This window comes from Toxorhynchites rutilus, chromosome 2, assembly GCF_029784135.1.
Source record: "Toxorhynchites rutilus septentrionalis strain SRP chromosome 2, ASM2978413v1, whole genome shotgun sequence".
In the NCBI taxonomy this organism is placed as follows: domain Eukaryota; kingdom Metazoa; phylum Arthropoda; class Insecta; order Diptera; family Culicidae; genus Toxorhynchites; species Toxorhynchites rutilus.
Window position 1 is genome coordinate 153,946,692 of NC_073745.1, and position 16,614 is coordinate 153,963,305.

A 16,614-nucleotide genomic window follows, 5' to 3' on the forward strand; every position below is an offset into this window, starting at 1 on the left:
TTGCTACAAGGTTAGATCGCAGTTCTTTCCTTGCTATTTTTATGCCCTGGAACATTCTTTTAGTCTCAATGGCCAAAGTATAACTGTAAATACACTTCCAAGAGAGCCTCAATTCGCATGTGTTATAAATTTGCTGATGTTTCGCTCGCGTATAATCAGGATTTTACTTCATATGCAAATACACCTTCTATATATATTTATATTTGCAATTGTTCATCGGAACACATCGTTCATACATTTTACTTCAGTATTGAATTGTAATTTTTTCAAATATATTCTAATACTGTTGTCAGTGAAGCGCCACACAGTCTGATAAGAGAATTAATCTAGTTGTGGAAATGCCTAAAAAAGGACAAGTGAAAGTTTGCTCAAGTACAGGGTTTTCCATTTCGGGCTTCCGAAAGTATACAGCCCTGCGCTGACAACCGTTTGACATAGCTGTCAACCAAAGCGTCATATCGTTAGTTGAATGTCTGCTATTTTACAATATGGATCGTTTTAGCATCGCACAACGTGTTAATTTTGTTAAATTATACTATAAAAATGATGAAAAACCGGCAAATGTTTTTCGAGCATTACGGACGGATTTTGGGTGTCATGGACGGCCTACAGAGCACACAATCGCTAATGTAGTGCATAAATTCGAACAAACTGGATCCGTAGCGGATATTGTGAAACATGTGCATCATCGTAATGTGCGTTCGGCCGAAAATATTGCTGCTGTTGCTGCCAGTGTGGAGGATGGACCCGAATGTTTCGATTCCACTGCGTGCTCAGCAATTGGGCTTGTCAAACACATCATTGTGGCGAATTTTGCATTTGGACTTGCACCTACATCCATATAAAGTCCAACTGGTACAAAAATTAGAGCGTGGTGACCATGGAATGCGTCGAGCATACGTCGATTGGGTGAACGAACAACAGCAGCAAAATGCTGAATTTTCGCATCAAATTTTCTTCAGCGATGAGGCACATTTCGAGCTCGGTGGCTATGTGAACACCCAAAATTTGCGTATATGGGGCTCAGAAAATCCCCACGTAATTTTTGGCATCCGCCAAAAGTCACTGTTTGGTGCGCCTTATGGTCTGGTGGAGTCATCGGACCGTATTTCTTTGAAAATGAGGACGGCGAGACTTTTTTTGTGGGGTTATGCGAAAGACCGTGTCTATGCCAACTCTCCGCAAACTCTTGAACATTTGAAAGACAACATTCGTGAAGTTATGACCGAGATACCGCCCCATATGTGCCGAAAAGTCATCGAAAATTACCTGTTCCGGATCAAGGTGTGCGAGGAAGCCCTAGGTGGACATTTGAATGATGTTGTGTTTCACACATAATGGCATAAACCAAATATTAATTTGAAATAAAAGTTTCATCGAAATTCGAATTCTAAGTGTATTCTATTTCAATTTACTTTCGGAATTTAAAGTTGCAAAACCCTGTATAAGACAAAGTAATAAAAATAATGAAACAAAGATTATTAATAGACTGGGTACGAAAATAAAGGAAAGAATATTAGTTACTAAGAATTATGTCTTTAACTGAAGATAAATATTCCCTTATATTTTCGCAGCAAATTCTTTCCGCCATTGATGATAAATAAATCGAGACGTTGGTCAAGAGTAATGCTCAGTATACTACAAATGAATTAACAAATTCAATACAGATATCAAAATCCACCGTTGAGGAGCATCTGCTTGCTTACGTATTTCGAGACGATATATGGGTTTCACACAATTTGAATGAAATACCTTCAATGGATTGCATTTCAATCTGCCGCTCGCTTTATAAATGTAACGAAAATTCCGTATTGAAGCGAATCGTCTACGTGATAGACGTCAGACCAACTGCATGTCTCGATAAATTACACAATAAATTATTTTGGAGTCATGGTAGGAGATCCTATATCACCAGCTCTCAAACTAACCGGTTATTACACCCTCAGATTATCACAGGTTCAGGTCTTTACAAAATTCATTCAAGAGCAAGAACTTCGATTCAATGGACAGCATAAAATATACCTAGAACAGCTTTCAACAAGAAAGCGAACATGATCTGGTAGGATAGAATTTTAAACCTGTATGAAACATGGCGACAGATTGTGGAACAAAACTGTGCACATAAAATTGAATAAATGTATGTCCGGCCCGTGGTTTATTCTCCGTCTTGATATACGTCGTTAAACCGAGTGTTCGCTCGCTAGATGGAAGAATTCCATCACCTTTCGTTAAATATAGTACATCTTTATGTTAGCAGAGTAAAAGCGCTAGGGACAGGCGGGACGGGCAGCTAAATGAAGACACGACTGTACGGTAGCTAACACAAGAAAGAATGATTTTTATTTTCTCTTTTATTACACAGCGGAAGTAATGATAACTGTCAAAACGGGCAGTGTTGCCTACACGAGACAGACTGAAATAAATGCTGTCAGTCGAACTGGGGGGTTCAACACTCCTCCTCAACAATGGCTGGTTTGACTCCTGTCGCCTCTCTTAACTTCTTCAACTTCAACGCTTGCAACGGTTTAGTCAGTAGATCGGCCTCCATCTGATCAGTAGGACTGTATTGCAGCTACACGACTTGTTCACGATCCAGGTCCTTCACGAAGCTGTACTTCGTGTCGATATGCTTCGACTTCTTCTCGTTTCGATCTGCTTTCGTTAATGCTATGCAGCTTTGGTTGTCTTCCTTTACGACTATAGGTAAACCAAACTTTTCTCCTACATTCTCCATCAGCTTTCGTACCCATTCCAGTTCCTGAAGACACTCCGCTAATGCTACATATTCGGCTTCAGTGCTAGACAATGCAACGCACTTTTGTTTGACAGCCCCGTCCAATTGTTCCGCCACGAAATTTGAACCGATATCCGGAGCTTGATTTGCGATCGGACACATCACCGGCCCAATCCGCGTCCACAAAGCACTCCAGCTGCGCATCGGTACACCAGACAGAGCTCAAGGTCAATAGTTGACTTGGGGTAACGCAATACTCGTTTGGCCTCGTTCCAATCAGCTTCAGTTGGTATCTGGACACGTCGACCCAGGATAGAGATTGCGATTGAAATGTCAGGTCTAGTACTCACGGCAACGTACAACAAAGCGCCAATGAGACTCTGGTACTGTTCCACAGATTCCAGGTTCTTGCTCCTCTCCTCCATTTGTTGAAAGAAGCCGGGATCCATTGGCACTTTCGATGGTTTAACCTCACTCATGCCAAATTTCTCCAGAAGACGACACAAATAAGCCTTCTGGTTGAGCCGACACTGTCTTGCTTCTAAATGGACTTGGATTTCCAAAAAAAAAATCAGGTCTCTAATTACCGTTATTCTGAATTTTCCGGTCAAAACTTTGACGATATCATCAAATTCGCTTCTTGTTGCACAAATGACGATAATGTCGTCAACATAAATTAATAGAAAACAGTACGAACCTGCTGTCTCTCTTATGTACAGACACGGGTCAGCTTTCAAAGGATGGAAACTCACGCCCTTGAGGACCTCGTCAATTCGCTTGTTCCATACACGAGCGGCCTGTTTAAGTCCGTACAAGCCTGCAAACCTCATCCTGATTTCCACTTTGGTAACCAGGAGGCTATCGCATGTAGATTTCCTCCTGAATATGCCCGTAAAGATACGCTGTTTTTATGTCGATGTGTTTGGTTAACATTTTTCTCAAACTGGCCACTGTCAGCAACATCCGGAACGTTATCTGCTTGACGACGGGTGCGAACACTAAATCGTAGTCTGACCCGAATTTTTGGCAAAAACCTTGTGCCAACAAACGAGCCTTATAGCGCACAAGTTTACCATTTTCGTCCACCTTGCATTTATAGATCCACTTGCATCCGATAGTCTTGCGATGCGGTGGAAGTTCTGTAAGCTCCCAGGTTTCGTTCTCTCAATGCGACTGTATCTCCTCGTCCATCGCCGATTTCCATTCGGCACATTGCGGGCTAGACATGGCTTCACGATACGACCGTGGTTCGGATATGTTCTCCTTCACCAGACGCGCTCCATTCTGATAACGAACCGCTAAAACACCAGCTGTGGATCTCTCTGAACGACGCAATGGTTGTCCCTGCGTTTCTTCTACCACTGTAGCGTTTTCCTCATCATAATTTTTTCTGAGAATATGCAGTAAATCGCCTTCACCAGAATCATCGTCAGACCATCCCTCTTCCGCATCGTCCCATCCGTGGAACTCGTCTTCCTCCGATTTAACATCGTCAGAGTCTTCAGTCGGCCTCGGGAATTCCTCCAGCTTCCACTCAATATTTTCCGCAACAGATGAACTTGACGACTTTATCGACCGCTGTTGGCTTTCGGGTGGATTCTCCTCCTGAAGATGGTCCTCTATTGATTTGTCATCAAAATCCAAAAATCGAACGTCGCGACTAATTTTGATTTCTCCGGTACGTATATCCAACATCCGGAACGCTTTATGCTGTGACGAGTAGCCCACAAACTTCATTTTGACTGCTTTTACATCCGACTTCTTGCGTTTCACGGAAGCAATTAAAACGTAACCACTGCAACCAAATACCCGCAAGTGATTCAGATCTGGCATTCGCACATGCCAGATTTCGTACGGCGTTCGTGCTACAGCTGCCGATGGTAAGCGATTTTGCAGATAGCATGCAGTATTTACCACCTCCGCCCAGAACCGGGTATGCATACCTGCGTCCAATAGCATACATCGTCCCATCTCGCACAGTGACCTATTCTTCCTCTCCGACACACCGTTTTGTTGTGGAGAATACGCCGCTGTATATTCCGCCTTGATGCCTTTGTCTGCATAGAATCGTCGGAGAGCCTTGCTGGAATATTCACCACCTTGGTCGGAACGAATAATCCACGGCTTTCGACCGAATTGATTTTCAACCATCCTCACATACTCCCGAATCCGATCTTCTACCTCCTTCAAAAAATAGACGTACGTGAATCGACTATGGTCGTCTATCATTGTCACGTAATAGCGAGAACCACCAGGCGTCACCGTATCCATTGGACTGCAGACGTCCGTGTGAATAATATCCAGTACATCTTTCGAAGTTTTCTCCGCTACTTTCGGAAACGACGGGCGAGACATTTTTCCCTGAATACAACACTCGCATGTTACACGGATACCGCAATCACTGCTGACTATCCTTTGTGTACTGCTTGGTTTCAACCAAGATGATGAACTATAGGTGTTTCGTTCTTGACACTTTCAGGACATGACGTGAGACGAGTAACGAGACGTAACTTTCAGAATTATTTACTTTTTTTATGGGTGTGTGGTTATGATTTCAATGTCAACTCGCTAAGGAAAATAACTGAAGGAAAAAATAAGCAAATATATATTTGTGAAAGATAGTGCACAACCTCCTTTTGCTCTAGCCAATTACTTGTAACGGCCCTTTCTGGATCTCCTTCCCGGTATATGCACAGCATTCTCCTCCTCCCTGAGCGAAATCAGTGGAGCCATAATCAGCGTTATTTTTTGTCACCATCGCCGTAAGCTGATAGTACTCTTTTCCCCGCCGATGGGAGCCAAACAGAAGTACATTTTGCTTGGAAAGAAAGGCGAAAAGATATACTAGAAACATCCTTCTGCATTGTTATGATTCGACAATAAAGCGCGAGCAGCTTTTTTGCCAACGAATGCATTTGTCACCAAAAGATACGATTTGTTTTGTAAACAAATTTGTTTTTTCACGAGCAATGGCCGAACAGCAATTTTGACATTGCGGTCCACCTATAGTACAACGCCTTGGTTTCAACTTTCATCACTTTTTCACTAGCCACACGCAACCAATATATGTCCCCGATCTTATCACCGACCGCGACGATACCCACTCTACATTGTTGTGTCGAATTGGTCCCAACAAACGGTGTCGACAACGATACCGATATCGTGCCATATTGCAACGATTTTGTCGACCTACCCTTCGTATTCGACAACCAATTTCGAGCCAAACCTGTGCCAATCTGGCACCGCGTCGACTGATTGCAGTAATGCTCAACCGTTTTTATGGCTGTGTGTTTTCAAAAAGTTTAATGTTAAGCAAAAAAAAACAAAAAAATTGCGTTGTTTACAAATATTTATTTATAATAAATTCATACAATTGTGCACTGTTGATGTATACTATTAGCAGCGATTATACCGTCATCAGTAAACTCCCGACAGCTACAAATTTCTTCATCGGAATCGCAGTCGGCTCAATTATTTTTGTCCTTTTCGTTCCCTCTAGCAGACACACCTAACTTCGTGGGCAATCATGACTGTTGAGATGGATGAGTTTTTTACTCTGAAATGAAATCAAGAGATCAAAATTCATATCATAAGTAAAAATTAAAACCAGTCATACTTACGGGTATTCAAATTGGTTACGCCCGTGTTAAAGTTGTTGTTGGTGATTATGGTGAGATGAGCGCTTTGGTCTGATCCCAAAAACAATACTTTACCGAAGCTGCAAACTCCGTTTTCATTCCATTCAGATCACCGCTATTCTTTCATTTTCATTTATACATTTCTGCTGTTGCTGCTGCTTTCCTTCCTTTGACGCGATACATCAACAATGACTAGCTGCGTTCACCACAAATTTGTTTGTATGTTGTGTTGTTGATTTTGTTACTGAAATTAATCAAGGAAACATCATTTATATTTTATAATTAAATATCAAAATTAACCTTACTTACAAAATTTAGTTCTCGAGTCATTCTCTGTTATGTTTTGAATGACAATTTAGAGAGAAAGAGAAAAAGCAATCTCTACAGTGATGCCGTTTCGCTCAGTACCAAAAAATTGCATACAATTATAGTTCAACTATAGACAGTGGTGCCTGCGGGGGGTAAGGCGGAGGTAGATTCCAGCACTTTTGTAGCATGTTACTTCGTTTCGGTCGACATCGGGCCAATGACTGCTCGATTATGTTTGGAACTGGGTAGTGTGAACATACACCAATTTGCAAACGAATTCCTCGAACACTGCTCGAACACCTTTCGACGTAAGTTTGCTAACCGAAATCATATTACCCTCCAAAGTGGGAACGTACAAAACACCATGTAACGTAAGCTTAATCAATTCCCCTACGTCATTCACGCACTCGATAAGGCAATCACCTGTGCCTTCAACGCGAGCCTCGTTGCCATTCGCGACGGTAACACTCGAACGTGAACATTCCAAACGAATAAACGCCGATTTATCACTGCACATGTGTGACGTGGCACCCGAATCGATCAGCCACGGATGCGCACTGTTATTTACATTTTCCCGTACCATGAACGCAAACGAATTTTCATCGTTTTCCCGCACTTTACGCACTTTCTGCTCGGGCTTCGGCTTATTTTTCTTCTTTCCGCCATCTTCACCACTGCTTTTCTGCGACAGAAACTCCTTGCAGCTCCGCTTTTTGTGACCAGGTTTCCCACAAAAGTAACACACAGCAGCCGCCATTTTATTTTCGTTGCTAGCTTTCAGCACACGCTCTTCTGAAACTTTTTCGCCGTACAATTTTTCACTCTCATCGATGAACTTCGATTTGACCAGCTCCATCGTGAGTTCCTCGTCCGACCGGCTCTCCAACGCTGTGGTGAGAGCGTCAAAAGCTTTCGGAAGACTACGCAAGATTATCGCCACTTGCATATACTGCGATAGTTTTTCTCCGGAATTCTCTAAACGGGAGTAAAACTCCTCCATTCCGTATAGAAACATCTCCATATTTTCGCCTTATGTATAATATGCACTACAAACCTTCTTCAGCAACGAAACTTTTCCTGTTAATGTCGCTTTCTAATGGTGGACTTTTAACGCATCCCACGTGCTTTTCGCCGTCGTTTTCGCCATGATGAGATTGTGCTGGTTATCCTCCACCAGCAACGTGATCGTTGCTCCCGCCTTCGAATCACTCTCTCGCCAAGCGTCGGTGACCGGATCCGGCGCAACTTCCGGGTCAACGTAATTCCATGTTCCCTCGCGCATCATCAGCATCTGCACTTTAAACGACCACGACCGATAATTCCTATTGTTCAATCGAATTACGTTCACTTTCGAAAAATCCATAGTTTTTCCTCGATGTAAAAAGTCTAATGACGCACTTTTACCCGAAAAACTTTATTTTCTACTAGGAACGGACACTTTCTTGAATATAATACTGAGTACATAACCTGTTAGCAGAGTAAAAGCGCTAGGACAGGCGGGACGGACAGCTAAATGAAAACACGACTGTACGGTAGCTAACACAATAAAGAAAGATTTTTATTTTCTCTTTTATTACACAGCGGAAGTAATGATAACTGTCAAAACGGGCAGTGTTGCCTATACGAGACAGACTGAAATAAATGCTGTCAGTCGAACCGGGGAGGTTCAACACTTTATTATTCACAGCACCAACGTTATCGTTTCCCTCGTTATCTTGGGCATTTGCCTGTACGCCATTCACGTGTTCGTCAAAGTGCTGCGTACTATTGTGAAGTTTCGGACCGATTAAGAACCGCGATTAAGAACAAAAGGACAGGTTTATTGACGAAAGAAGTGTTCCTCACCCACGATAATGCGCGACCCCATTCTGCTCGCGTAACTCAAGAGCAATTGAAAAAGTTCAAATAAACTGTGTTCGAGCATCCTCCTTACTCCCCAGACCTCGCCCCTAGTGACTATCACTTATTCCCGGTGATGAGACAGGCGTTCGGCGGTCAACGATTCGATAACACTGAAGAAATTCGTGAAACAGTTACATCGTACTTCAAAAAGTTCGACACTACGCACTTCGCGCTCGGAATAGGAAAACTCGTGCCACGCTACGTGCCTCGAACGTTACGTCGATTATGTAGAAAAATAGAAAATAAAACGCAGATGACGAAAAACACAATTTTTTTTTCGATGCCAAATGACTTCAAAATGCATAAAACGTCAAGATCTGGTGTTATCTCGAAAAAAAAATTTTTGATCTAAACTCGACTTCAGGACTTAGCCTGAATGTCCAAAAAATCAAAACTTTGAGTGCCTTGAGGCACCCCTAAATCATGTCCGATTGAGATCATTTGCACAGATCATTTTTTTGGGCCAATAAACAAAATGTACATGGTCGGTTTTGTGCATCCTTGGCCGAGTGGTTAGCGTCTCACATTATCATGCCGGGTGTTTGGGTTAGATTCCCGTTCTGACCGGAGGATTTTTTCGTCAGAGAAATTTCCTTCGACTTGCACTGAGGTCACGGGTATTCTAGAGCTTGCCCCTAGGAATACATTCAAGGCGTGTTATTTGGCTTAATAAATCTCAAATAAGTATTAATAAATGACGCTAGGTAATGCATACGTTAAGACGGCAAAAGTTCCACAGGGAACGTTAACGCCATTCAAGAACAAAAAGAAGAATATGGTCGGATTTTGAAATTCGATGATGATTTTTTGCCATACATCCATTGCCACCCTAACGCCCTCACTTCTCCTACTCTTGGAAACAGTACCTTCAGTACTATGACGCTACACGTCATTGTGCACGTTTATATCAAAATACACATCTTCAAAACGTACTTTCGACGTAATGTGATGTATATTCAGCATTCTGAGACCAGGGGTGACATTGCGCATTTCGAAACGAGTGATTTTTGTTCGTTTCGACCATTTTGACATGCCTTTGACCAGCTTTGTTTACGAACCCAAAAATTTTACTTTTCTCAACGAGACCAATTTTGCTCTAAATCTAGTACACCGAAAATATGAACTTGAAAAAGATACAAAATATTAGGCTGTCAAAAAAGTCCTGCGGTATTTCCGCGAGGTGTCGTTGTAAGCGCGTAGTTCTAGTTGTATTCATTGTATCGAGTCATACTATAGCTTGTTGGAAAGGTATTTTTTTTTATAGTCCTTGACAGTGTTTTGTTTGGTTAAGTCGTTCATGAGTTATAGTGTCGCAAATATGGAGCAAAATAAAGAGAAAATCCGACATATTTTACAGTACTACTATGACAAAGGCAAAAATGCATCTCAAGCCGCCAATAAAATTTGTGCAGTTTATGATAGAGACGGGCAAACCGTTCACGAACGGTACGAACGAACTAGTTCGCCGAAAAGAGTGAACGAATGGTCGTTCTTTTTCAAAGAACGGTAGTTCTCCCAACGAACTGAATGCGAGCGAACGGTTTGTGAACGAACTGAATCCGAAAGAACGGTTTGCGAGTGAACTGTTTGAGAGTGAACTGTTGGAGAGTGAACTGCTTGTGAACGAAATGGTTCAGAACGAACTGTTTGCGAGTGTATGGGAAAGAACTGATTGAGAGTGAACTGTTTGGGAACGTACTGTTTGAGGTCGAAGTGTTTGCGGGCGAACTGTTTGCGAACGAACTAGTGCAGCTGAACTGATTTGCGCTGGACGGAATGGACAAATATAACGAGAACGTTTGTAAGGAAAATAAAACGATATTGTCATGATGAGCAAAATGCATCTAATGCAGGGTTTATTTTGTTAATGTATACTCAATTTTGTGTTACAAATTAAATTAGATCTTCGTAGTTTTAAAAGCAAAACTATATATTTTCAATTACATGTATTTTTTCTACTGACGGTTCATACATAAACGGGTCCACTGGCTTCGGCATCTTCAATGAAAATTCCAGTGCCTCTTTCAAACTCAAAGATCCTTGTTCCGTGTATGTCACTGAAATGGGTGCGATATACTACGCACTAGGGATCATTGAAACATTGCCCATCGACCATTATTTTATTTTTTCAGACAGTCTCAGTTCAATAGAGGCAATCCGCTCAATGAAAGTTGATAAACGCTCATCTTATTTCCTAACAAGAATAAGACATCTATTGAGTGTTTTGGTCGAAAAATTATTCAAGATTACCTTAGCATGGGTTCCCTCTCATTGCTCGATTCCGGAGAATGAGAAAGCGGACTCGCTAGCTAAGGTGGGCGCTTCAGAAGGCACACTTTTTGAAAGGCAAATTGCTTATAACGAATTTTTTCACATTCCTCGTCAGGAGACACTCGTTAGTTGACAGCGCATGTGGAGTGAAGATGAGTTCGGTCGCTGGTTACACACGATTATCCCTAAGGTTTCGACGAAAGCTTGGTTTAATAGATTAAATGTAGGTCGTGATTTCATTCGCGTGATATCACGGCTTATGTCCAATCACTACAACCTAAACGCGCATCTCTATCGCATTGGGCCCGCAGCAAACAATCTTTGTGATTGTGGCGATGGCTACCACGACATCGAGCATATTGTCTGGTCGTGTATCCGGTTCCATGCTGCTCGCTCTCAGCTCTCTAGAGCACTGAGAGCAAAAGGCAGACAGTCGGATATCCCCGTCTGGGATATCTTAGGTAGCCGTGATCCTGATCTTCTGCTTCATCTATACCTGTTCCTCAGAAACGCCGATGTCAACGTTTAATGATATTTCCTTCGTTGTGTCCCTGTTTCATATCCCTCCTATCCGATCTATAAACTTTTACTTAGTCGCGGCAATACATACACACACTCTTTACAGATACACGGGCCAAAGGTTGTGCAGTCCACTGATCATTCAACAAGAGCCAAAGGTTGTACCGCTCATGACAACTCTACACGAGCTGATGTTTGCGCCGGCTAGTGACCATTCTATCCTGGATTCCTCGAGTCGAGAAGACGCACCACGCTAGATATGGGGTACAGACTAGGGGGGCGTTGCTGATTAATGGTCAGCTGCATCTCAATAGGAAGTAACCCGTGTCGGGCACAGGTACAGAGCATTGAAGACAGCAACATCACAATTACGAAAACACTTGCAATACTAACCTCGAGCCAACCGCGAGTAATCGGTTACATATTACTAACATAGTTATAAGGCAAACATTGTCGAAATATTGAACTCCCGGCCCCGTCAGGTAGACGCCATATGAGCCTTAATAAAAATATATATTTTGGATAACAAAAAAATGTATTCTTTCAATTCCGTGTAGCATTCATATATTTCCTGATTATCAGAAAAAAAAATCTGGGGGAAGCTGGGGCGATTCATGAATTAGGTAAACATAAAATCTTATAGTGAGGGCAAAGTTTTTTCGTTGCTTTCAATTCATTGTTTGGTCTATTGCGTATACGTGTTATCGTGATTGTTTGTATGATTGATTGTTAGTGAAAATCGCAGCTGATTTCCATTTCCACCGCACAACGATGGTTTCAACGTTTTCGTTCTGGTGTAGAGGTCGTCGAAGATGCGCCACGCTCTGGAAGGCCTGTCGTCGAAAATTGCGACAAAATCGCTGAATAGCCGAGAAAGACCGGCATAGTAGCATCGGCCGAAAGCTGGGGATAAGTCATCAAACCGTTATTAACCATTTGAAGAAGCTTGGATTCACAAAGAAGATCGATGTATGGGTGCCACACACGTTGACGCAAAAAAAACATCTTTGACCGTATCGACGCATGTGAATCGCTGCTGAATCGCAACAAAATCGACCCGTTTCTGAAGCGGATGATGACTGGCGATGAAAAGTGGGTCACTTACGACAACGTGAAGCGCCAACGGTCGTGGTCGAAGCCCGATGAAGCGGCTCAGACGGTGACCAAGCCCTCATTAACGGCCAGGAAGGTTCTGCTGTGTGTTTGGTGGGATTGTCAAGGAATAATCTATTATGAGCTGCTTCCCTATGGCCAAACGCTCAATTCGGATCTGAACTGCCAACAACTGGACCGCTTGAAGGTAGCACTCATGAAGAAGAGGCCATCTTTGATAAACAGAGGCCGCATTCATCAGGACAACGCCAGGCCACACACTTCTTTGGTGACGCGCCAGAAGCTCCGGGAGCTCGGATGAGAGGTTCTTTTGCATCCGCCGTATAGTCCGGACCTTGCACCAAGTGACTACCACCTGTTTTTGTCCATGGCGAACGAGCTAGGTAGTCAGAAGTTAGCCACAAAAGAGGCTTGTGAAAATTGGCTATCAGAGTTTTTTGTCAATAAGGAAGCGAGCTTCTATAACAGTGGTATTATGAAGTTGGAATCACGTTGGGAACAAGTCATCGAACAAAACGGTGCATATTTGACTTAAAACAGATGATTGTAACTAATTTTATGAACAAATGAAAATTCAAAAAAAATACCGCAGGACTATTTTGGCAGCCTAATACTAAAACCAATTCGATTAGAGTTCGAATTTTCTCGAAACGAGTTACTCGTTTCGAAATGCGCAATGCCACCCCAGATATAATAATTTACCTGCTAGTTAAAGATTCCGATATAAATGACGTCATTGCGCAAATGTTATTTTCGGAATGTATCATCTTATACTTATTAATATCTTGGTCCCATTTTCCCCCTGATGAGGCGCGAAAAATGATAAACAATTATCGGTTTGTTCGTATCTGAGACGTTCTTATAATTTTTTCATTTTTCTTGCATTCTAATCTAATCCGACATAAACTGTAGACCGTAATGATTTTTAGCCAAGAGTAAGTGTATCTTTCAATTCAGTGACCATTAGGATATTGAATTTCATCTCATATATGTGTAAATTTTCGTAGCTATCACCGTTCCGTTGAGGATGTCCAAACGATCATCAAATATGCTAAACTCGATCACAACAATCTTACTGAAACAGCTCAGGTATATGTGCTCGTAATGCATTTAAAATGCCACTGACGATGTAACCATGGTTTTTAATAATATTTCATGTGCAGGTGATCTACTATCCAAATGCCGAATCTATTGCAAACATGGGCAACCTTAAACTTCTCGAGGTAGACGATCACATTCTGCAGCAAATCAAAGAACATAAATCAGTTTCTTTCAAAGGTGCCCTGAACGAGAAAGTTGTTATATGCACTGAATCTCGAACGTATGAAGTGAAGGAGGCAGAGATTTCAAACAGTTTATTACTGGTTCCACAGCTGAAACTAGCCCAAGCCACAAGTCGTTCACCAATCAAAAGTCCCAAGGGAGGGGTGAATACTTCGTTGGATAGCAGCACTGAAGAAATTGAAGGGACCGAGGAAAGTATTAACGAAGTTGAGCGGAAATATGTGGTAAAGATATGTCACGACTACTACGAATGCCGACAAGTGAAGCCGAAATACAGAAAAATTATAGATTTGTTGCGATTGACAAGATATGCTGGGCCTGAGAATGAACATTTGGTAGATCGTTCACTCCTTTTTCGTTTCAAGCAGCTGTTGGATACAGTTCAGTGTAGCAAAGATGAATTTCATGAGGGATTAAGAAAGTATAGGGCGATTGAAATCGAAGATCGCATTCGAATGTTGTCTAATGAGTACGAATATCGTGCTATGTGTCTGATGCTTGCGCTCATGGCGGAGAATTCTTGGCAACTGGATGAGATTGATAAAGCTGTAACGATTGAGGCCCTTGACGGCATCATCCCGTACGAAATAGTCGATCGCATCTTCGACGTGTACACAACAAAAAGCGAACGGTTGGAAGACCGTTTTCGCTATCGTGAGGATCTTGTATGCTCTCTATATGCAGAGAGACTACTCCAGCAAGGTTTAAAATTTCAAATTGGTGAATTTCTCACCACGTGGCAGTCATCATTACCCGACGGGTTCAAAGTAGATGAAAAGTATCTGCGAGGGATCGGAATCATCGATCGAGAGGGAGCAGTGCCTTGTGTGCGAGAGTTAAAGGAAGTAGATCTCCCAAACAATTTGCTGATACGCTTAACTAAACTGTTTCAGGTGAAAGCCCAGTGGAATTTGGAGCAGATTGAACCATATATCGAGTAAGTTCCAGTATCAAATTCAAATGGAGTAATAATAATGTTCATTTTTCAGATGCTTCACAACGCCAACCTTAGGTGTCACCGCCATCTTAGCTAAATATACCCGTTCGCTGGTTGTTGACGGAGTCCGGGTCTACGTCTCTAAACATTAGTTCCGTTCAATTATTTGTCAATCTAATAAATTTTGTGATCCCTATACATTGTTTGTTTTTCATGCACGGTTTCTGACGAACCGGCCAAATGAGCGGCTCATGAGCGCTAGCCCATCTCTAGTCTAATATACTCTAATATACCTTGCCGCTCCGCTGTCTCCCGGGCAAGCGAGGTACACCCAAAACATGCTTAGATCACGAAGAATTATAAGAATGCAATCACCCGAGGAGGGTCCCCGAACTGGAGCTGGTCCAGCGGCTGGAGGGCGATGTGCAAGAGCGGGTCAACAACCGGGTTTAACCCGCAGAGCTTCCGCCACACGAAAACAGCGGCCATCAACACCACGGAAGAAACGCTGCACATACGAGGCGTGTTGCGACTGCCAGACGACAGTCGTCCACATTTGTGGGTACCACTAGGCCCGCAAAACTTCAGGGGGACCTCTGCCGATCCAGTAATTAAAGTGCACTCCACACGTCTTATCGGAACGTTGTTGAACAGGCTGTACAAGCACTGAAGGAATTCATCATCAACTTTGTCCCCATTTCTTTGACATCAGAACTAAATTTCGAAAAACGGAAACGAGGGAATAAATTTATAATAGAAATGTGAGGCATTTATACACATGATGTTTTTCCCGCGCCACAATATTTCTAGCCTATTACACTTTTTATAAGTGGCTGTTTCTGTTGCAGTTGTTTAATGCGACGATTTATTCCGGTCACAGATACTCTCAAACCCTTGAATTATCATTTGTTACCATATGTAAAAAAATCAGTGACCTTCTATACATTTTCGTGTATATAACACTGTTTTGAACTGTTTTGAAATTTTCCGTTAAAATTTTTCCAAACTAAAGGTTTTGAATGGAAATTCCTGGATATTTCCTGGTTTTCCCCGATAAAACGAATTCTAGCTATTTCCTGGTTTCCCCGATTTTCCTTGTTGAATTGCCACCCTGAATCTGTGGCTAATGCGTGGTGAAACTATCTTCAGTAGTAGAAGCCGGCATGATAGTCATCCAGGACAGGACAATGCCGACGAGAAACTGTTAAGGTGAAGGTGGAAGCTAGCCACAAATGGCTGCCACAATGGCGCTCATTTATTTCATCTCCGTCCCTCACCCCTCGCCCGAAAATCAATAATTGCGCGAAACTATGTGAAGAAAATGATCGTTTTCGCACACTTCCCATGAAGTAATAACAACCAAAATCTAATCGATTACTCACAAGATATTAAATTTTCATCTGCTGTCGCACTGTATAGTGAAAAACGTCGGAAAACTCGAGCAAGTGCTCTGAAAATTAAATTTTCATTTTTCAATCTTCGGCAATGGTTTTGTTTGTATTGGTGAAAGCATCGTTATTTTTTCGACAATGATGCCAGACAACATCATCGAAAAAGCTATCAAAACCACTCAATAAAATGTTATTCCTGAGTCATAGCCTTTCATGTCATGAAAATCAATAGAATAAAATAGTGTTGACATCAATACAATCATTATTTTAACGTTTAAGGCGGCTCGCACACCGGAGCAATAAACAACTAGCAAACTGCAATACGCAATATGCAACAGGAAACATATTTTGTTGTTCTTCGCATACCAGAGCAATAAAAACCCCCGACATTATGCAAACAATCGGCTTAATGTACGAAACTTGTCAAAATATGGGCGATAAGTTGCTCTTCAACCGACACGCCGTGTTGCTAGCGACATGTGTTGCTCTGTAAAGGCGACAGCGATATCGTATTGC

The 16,614-nt window shown here is 42.2% G+C and overlaps 1 protein-coding gene across 2 annotated transcripts; it reads left to right on the forward strand.

Annotated features, from left to right (window-relative positions):
- Window positions 1–13,292: 13,292 nt before the first annotated feature.
- Window positions 13,293–14,903, forward strand: LOC129768957 (sister chromatid cohesion protein DCC1). Of its 2 annotated transcripts, XM_055770912.1 has the most exons (5): window positions 13,293–13,421; window positions 13,494–13,575; window positions 13,650–14,597; window positions 14,664–14,707; window positions 14,760–14,903. In XM_055770912.1, the coding sequence occupies exons 1-5, from the start codon at window positions 13,405–13,407 to the stop codon at window positions 14,857–14,859; spliced, it is 1,191 nt and encodes a 396-aa protein (XP_055626887.1). In that variant the 5' UTR covers window positions 13,293–13,404; the 3' UTR covers window positions 14,860–14,903. The 2 variants fall into 2 exon arrangements, with proteins under 2 accessions (XP_055626887.1, XP_055626886.1); XM_055770911.1 differs by having other exon boundaries at window positions 13,650–14,707.
- The last annotated feature ends 1,711 nt before the right edge of the window (window positions 14,904–16,614 follow it).

What these genes read in the sequence shown, in the direction of transcription:
- LOC129768957 (XM_055770911.1), top strand. An exon ending in ATCTTACTGAAACAGCTCAG is followed by an intron (nt 13,576 to 13,649) that starts GTATATGTGCTC and finishes TTTCATGTGCAG; the next exon opens with GTGATCTACTATCCAAATGC. An exon ending in CAGATTGAACCATATATCGA is followed by an intron (nt 14,708 to 14,759) that starts GTAAGTTCCAGT and finishes TTCATTTTTCAG; the next exon opens with ATGCTTCACAACGCCAACCT.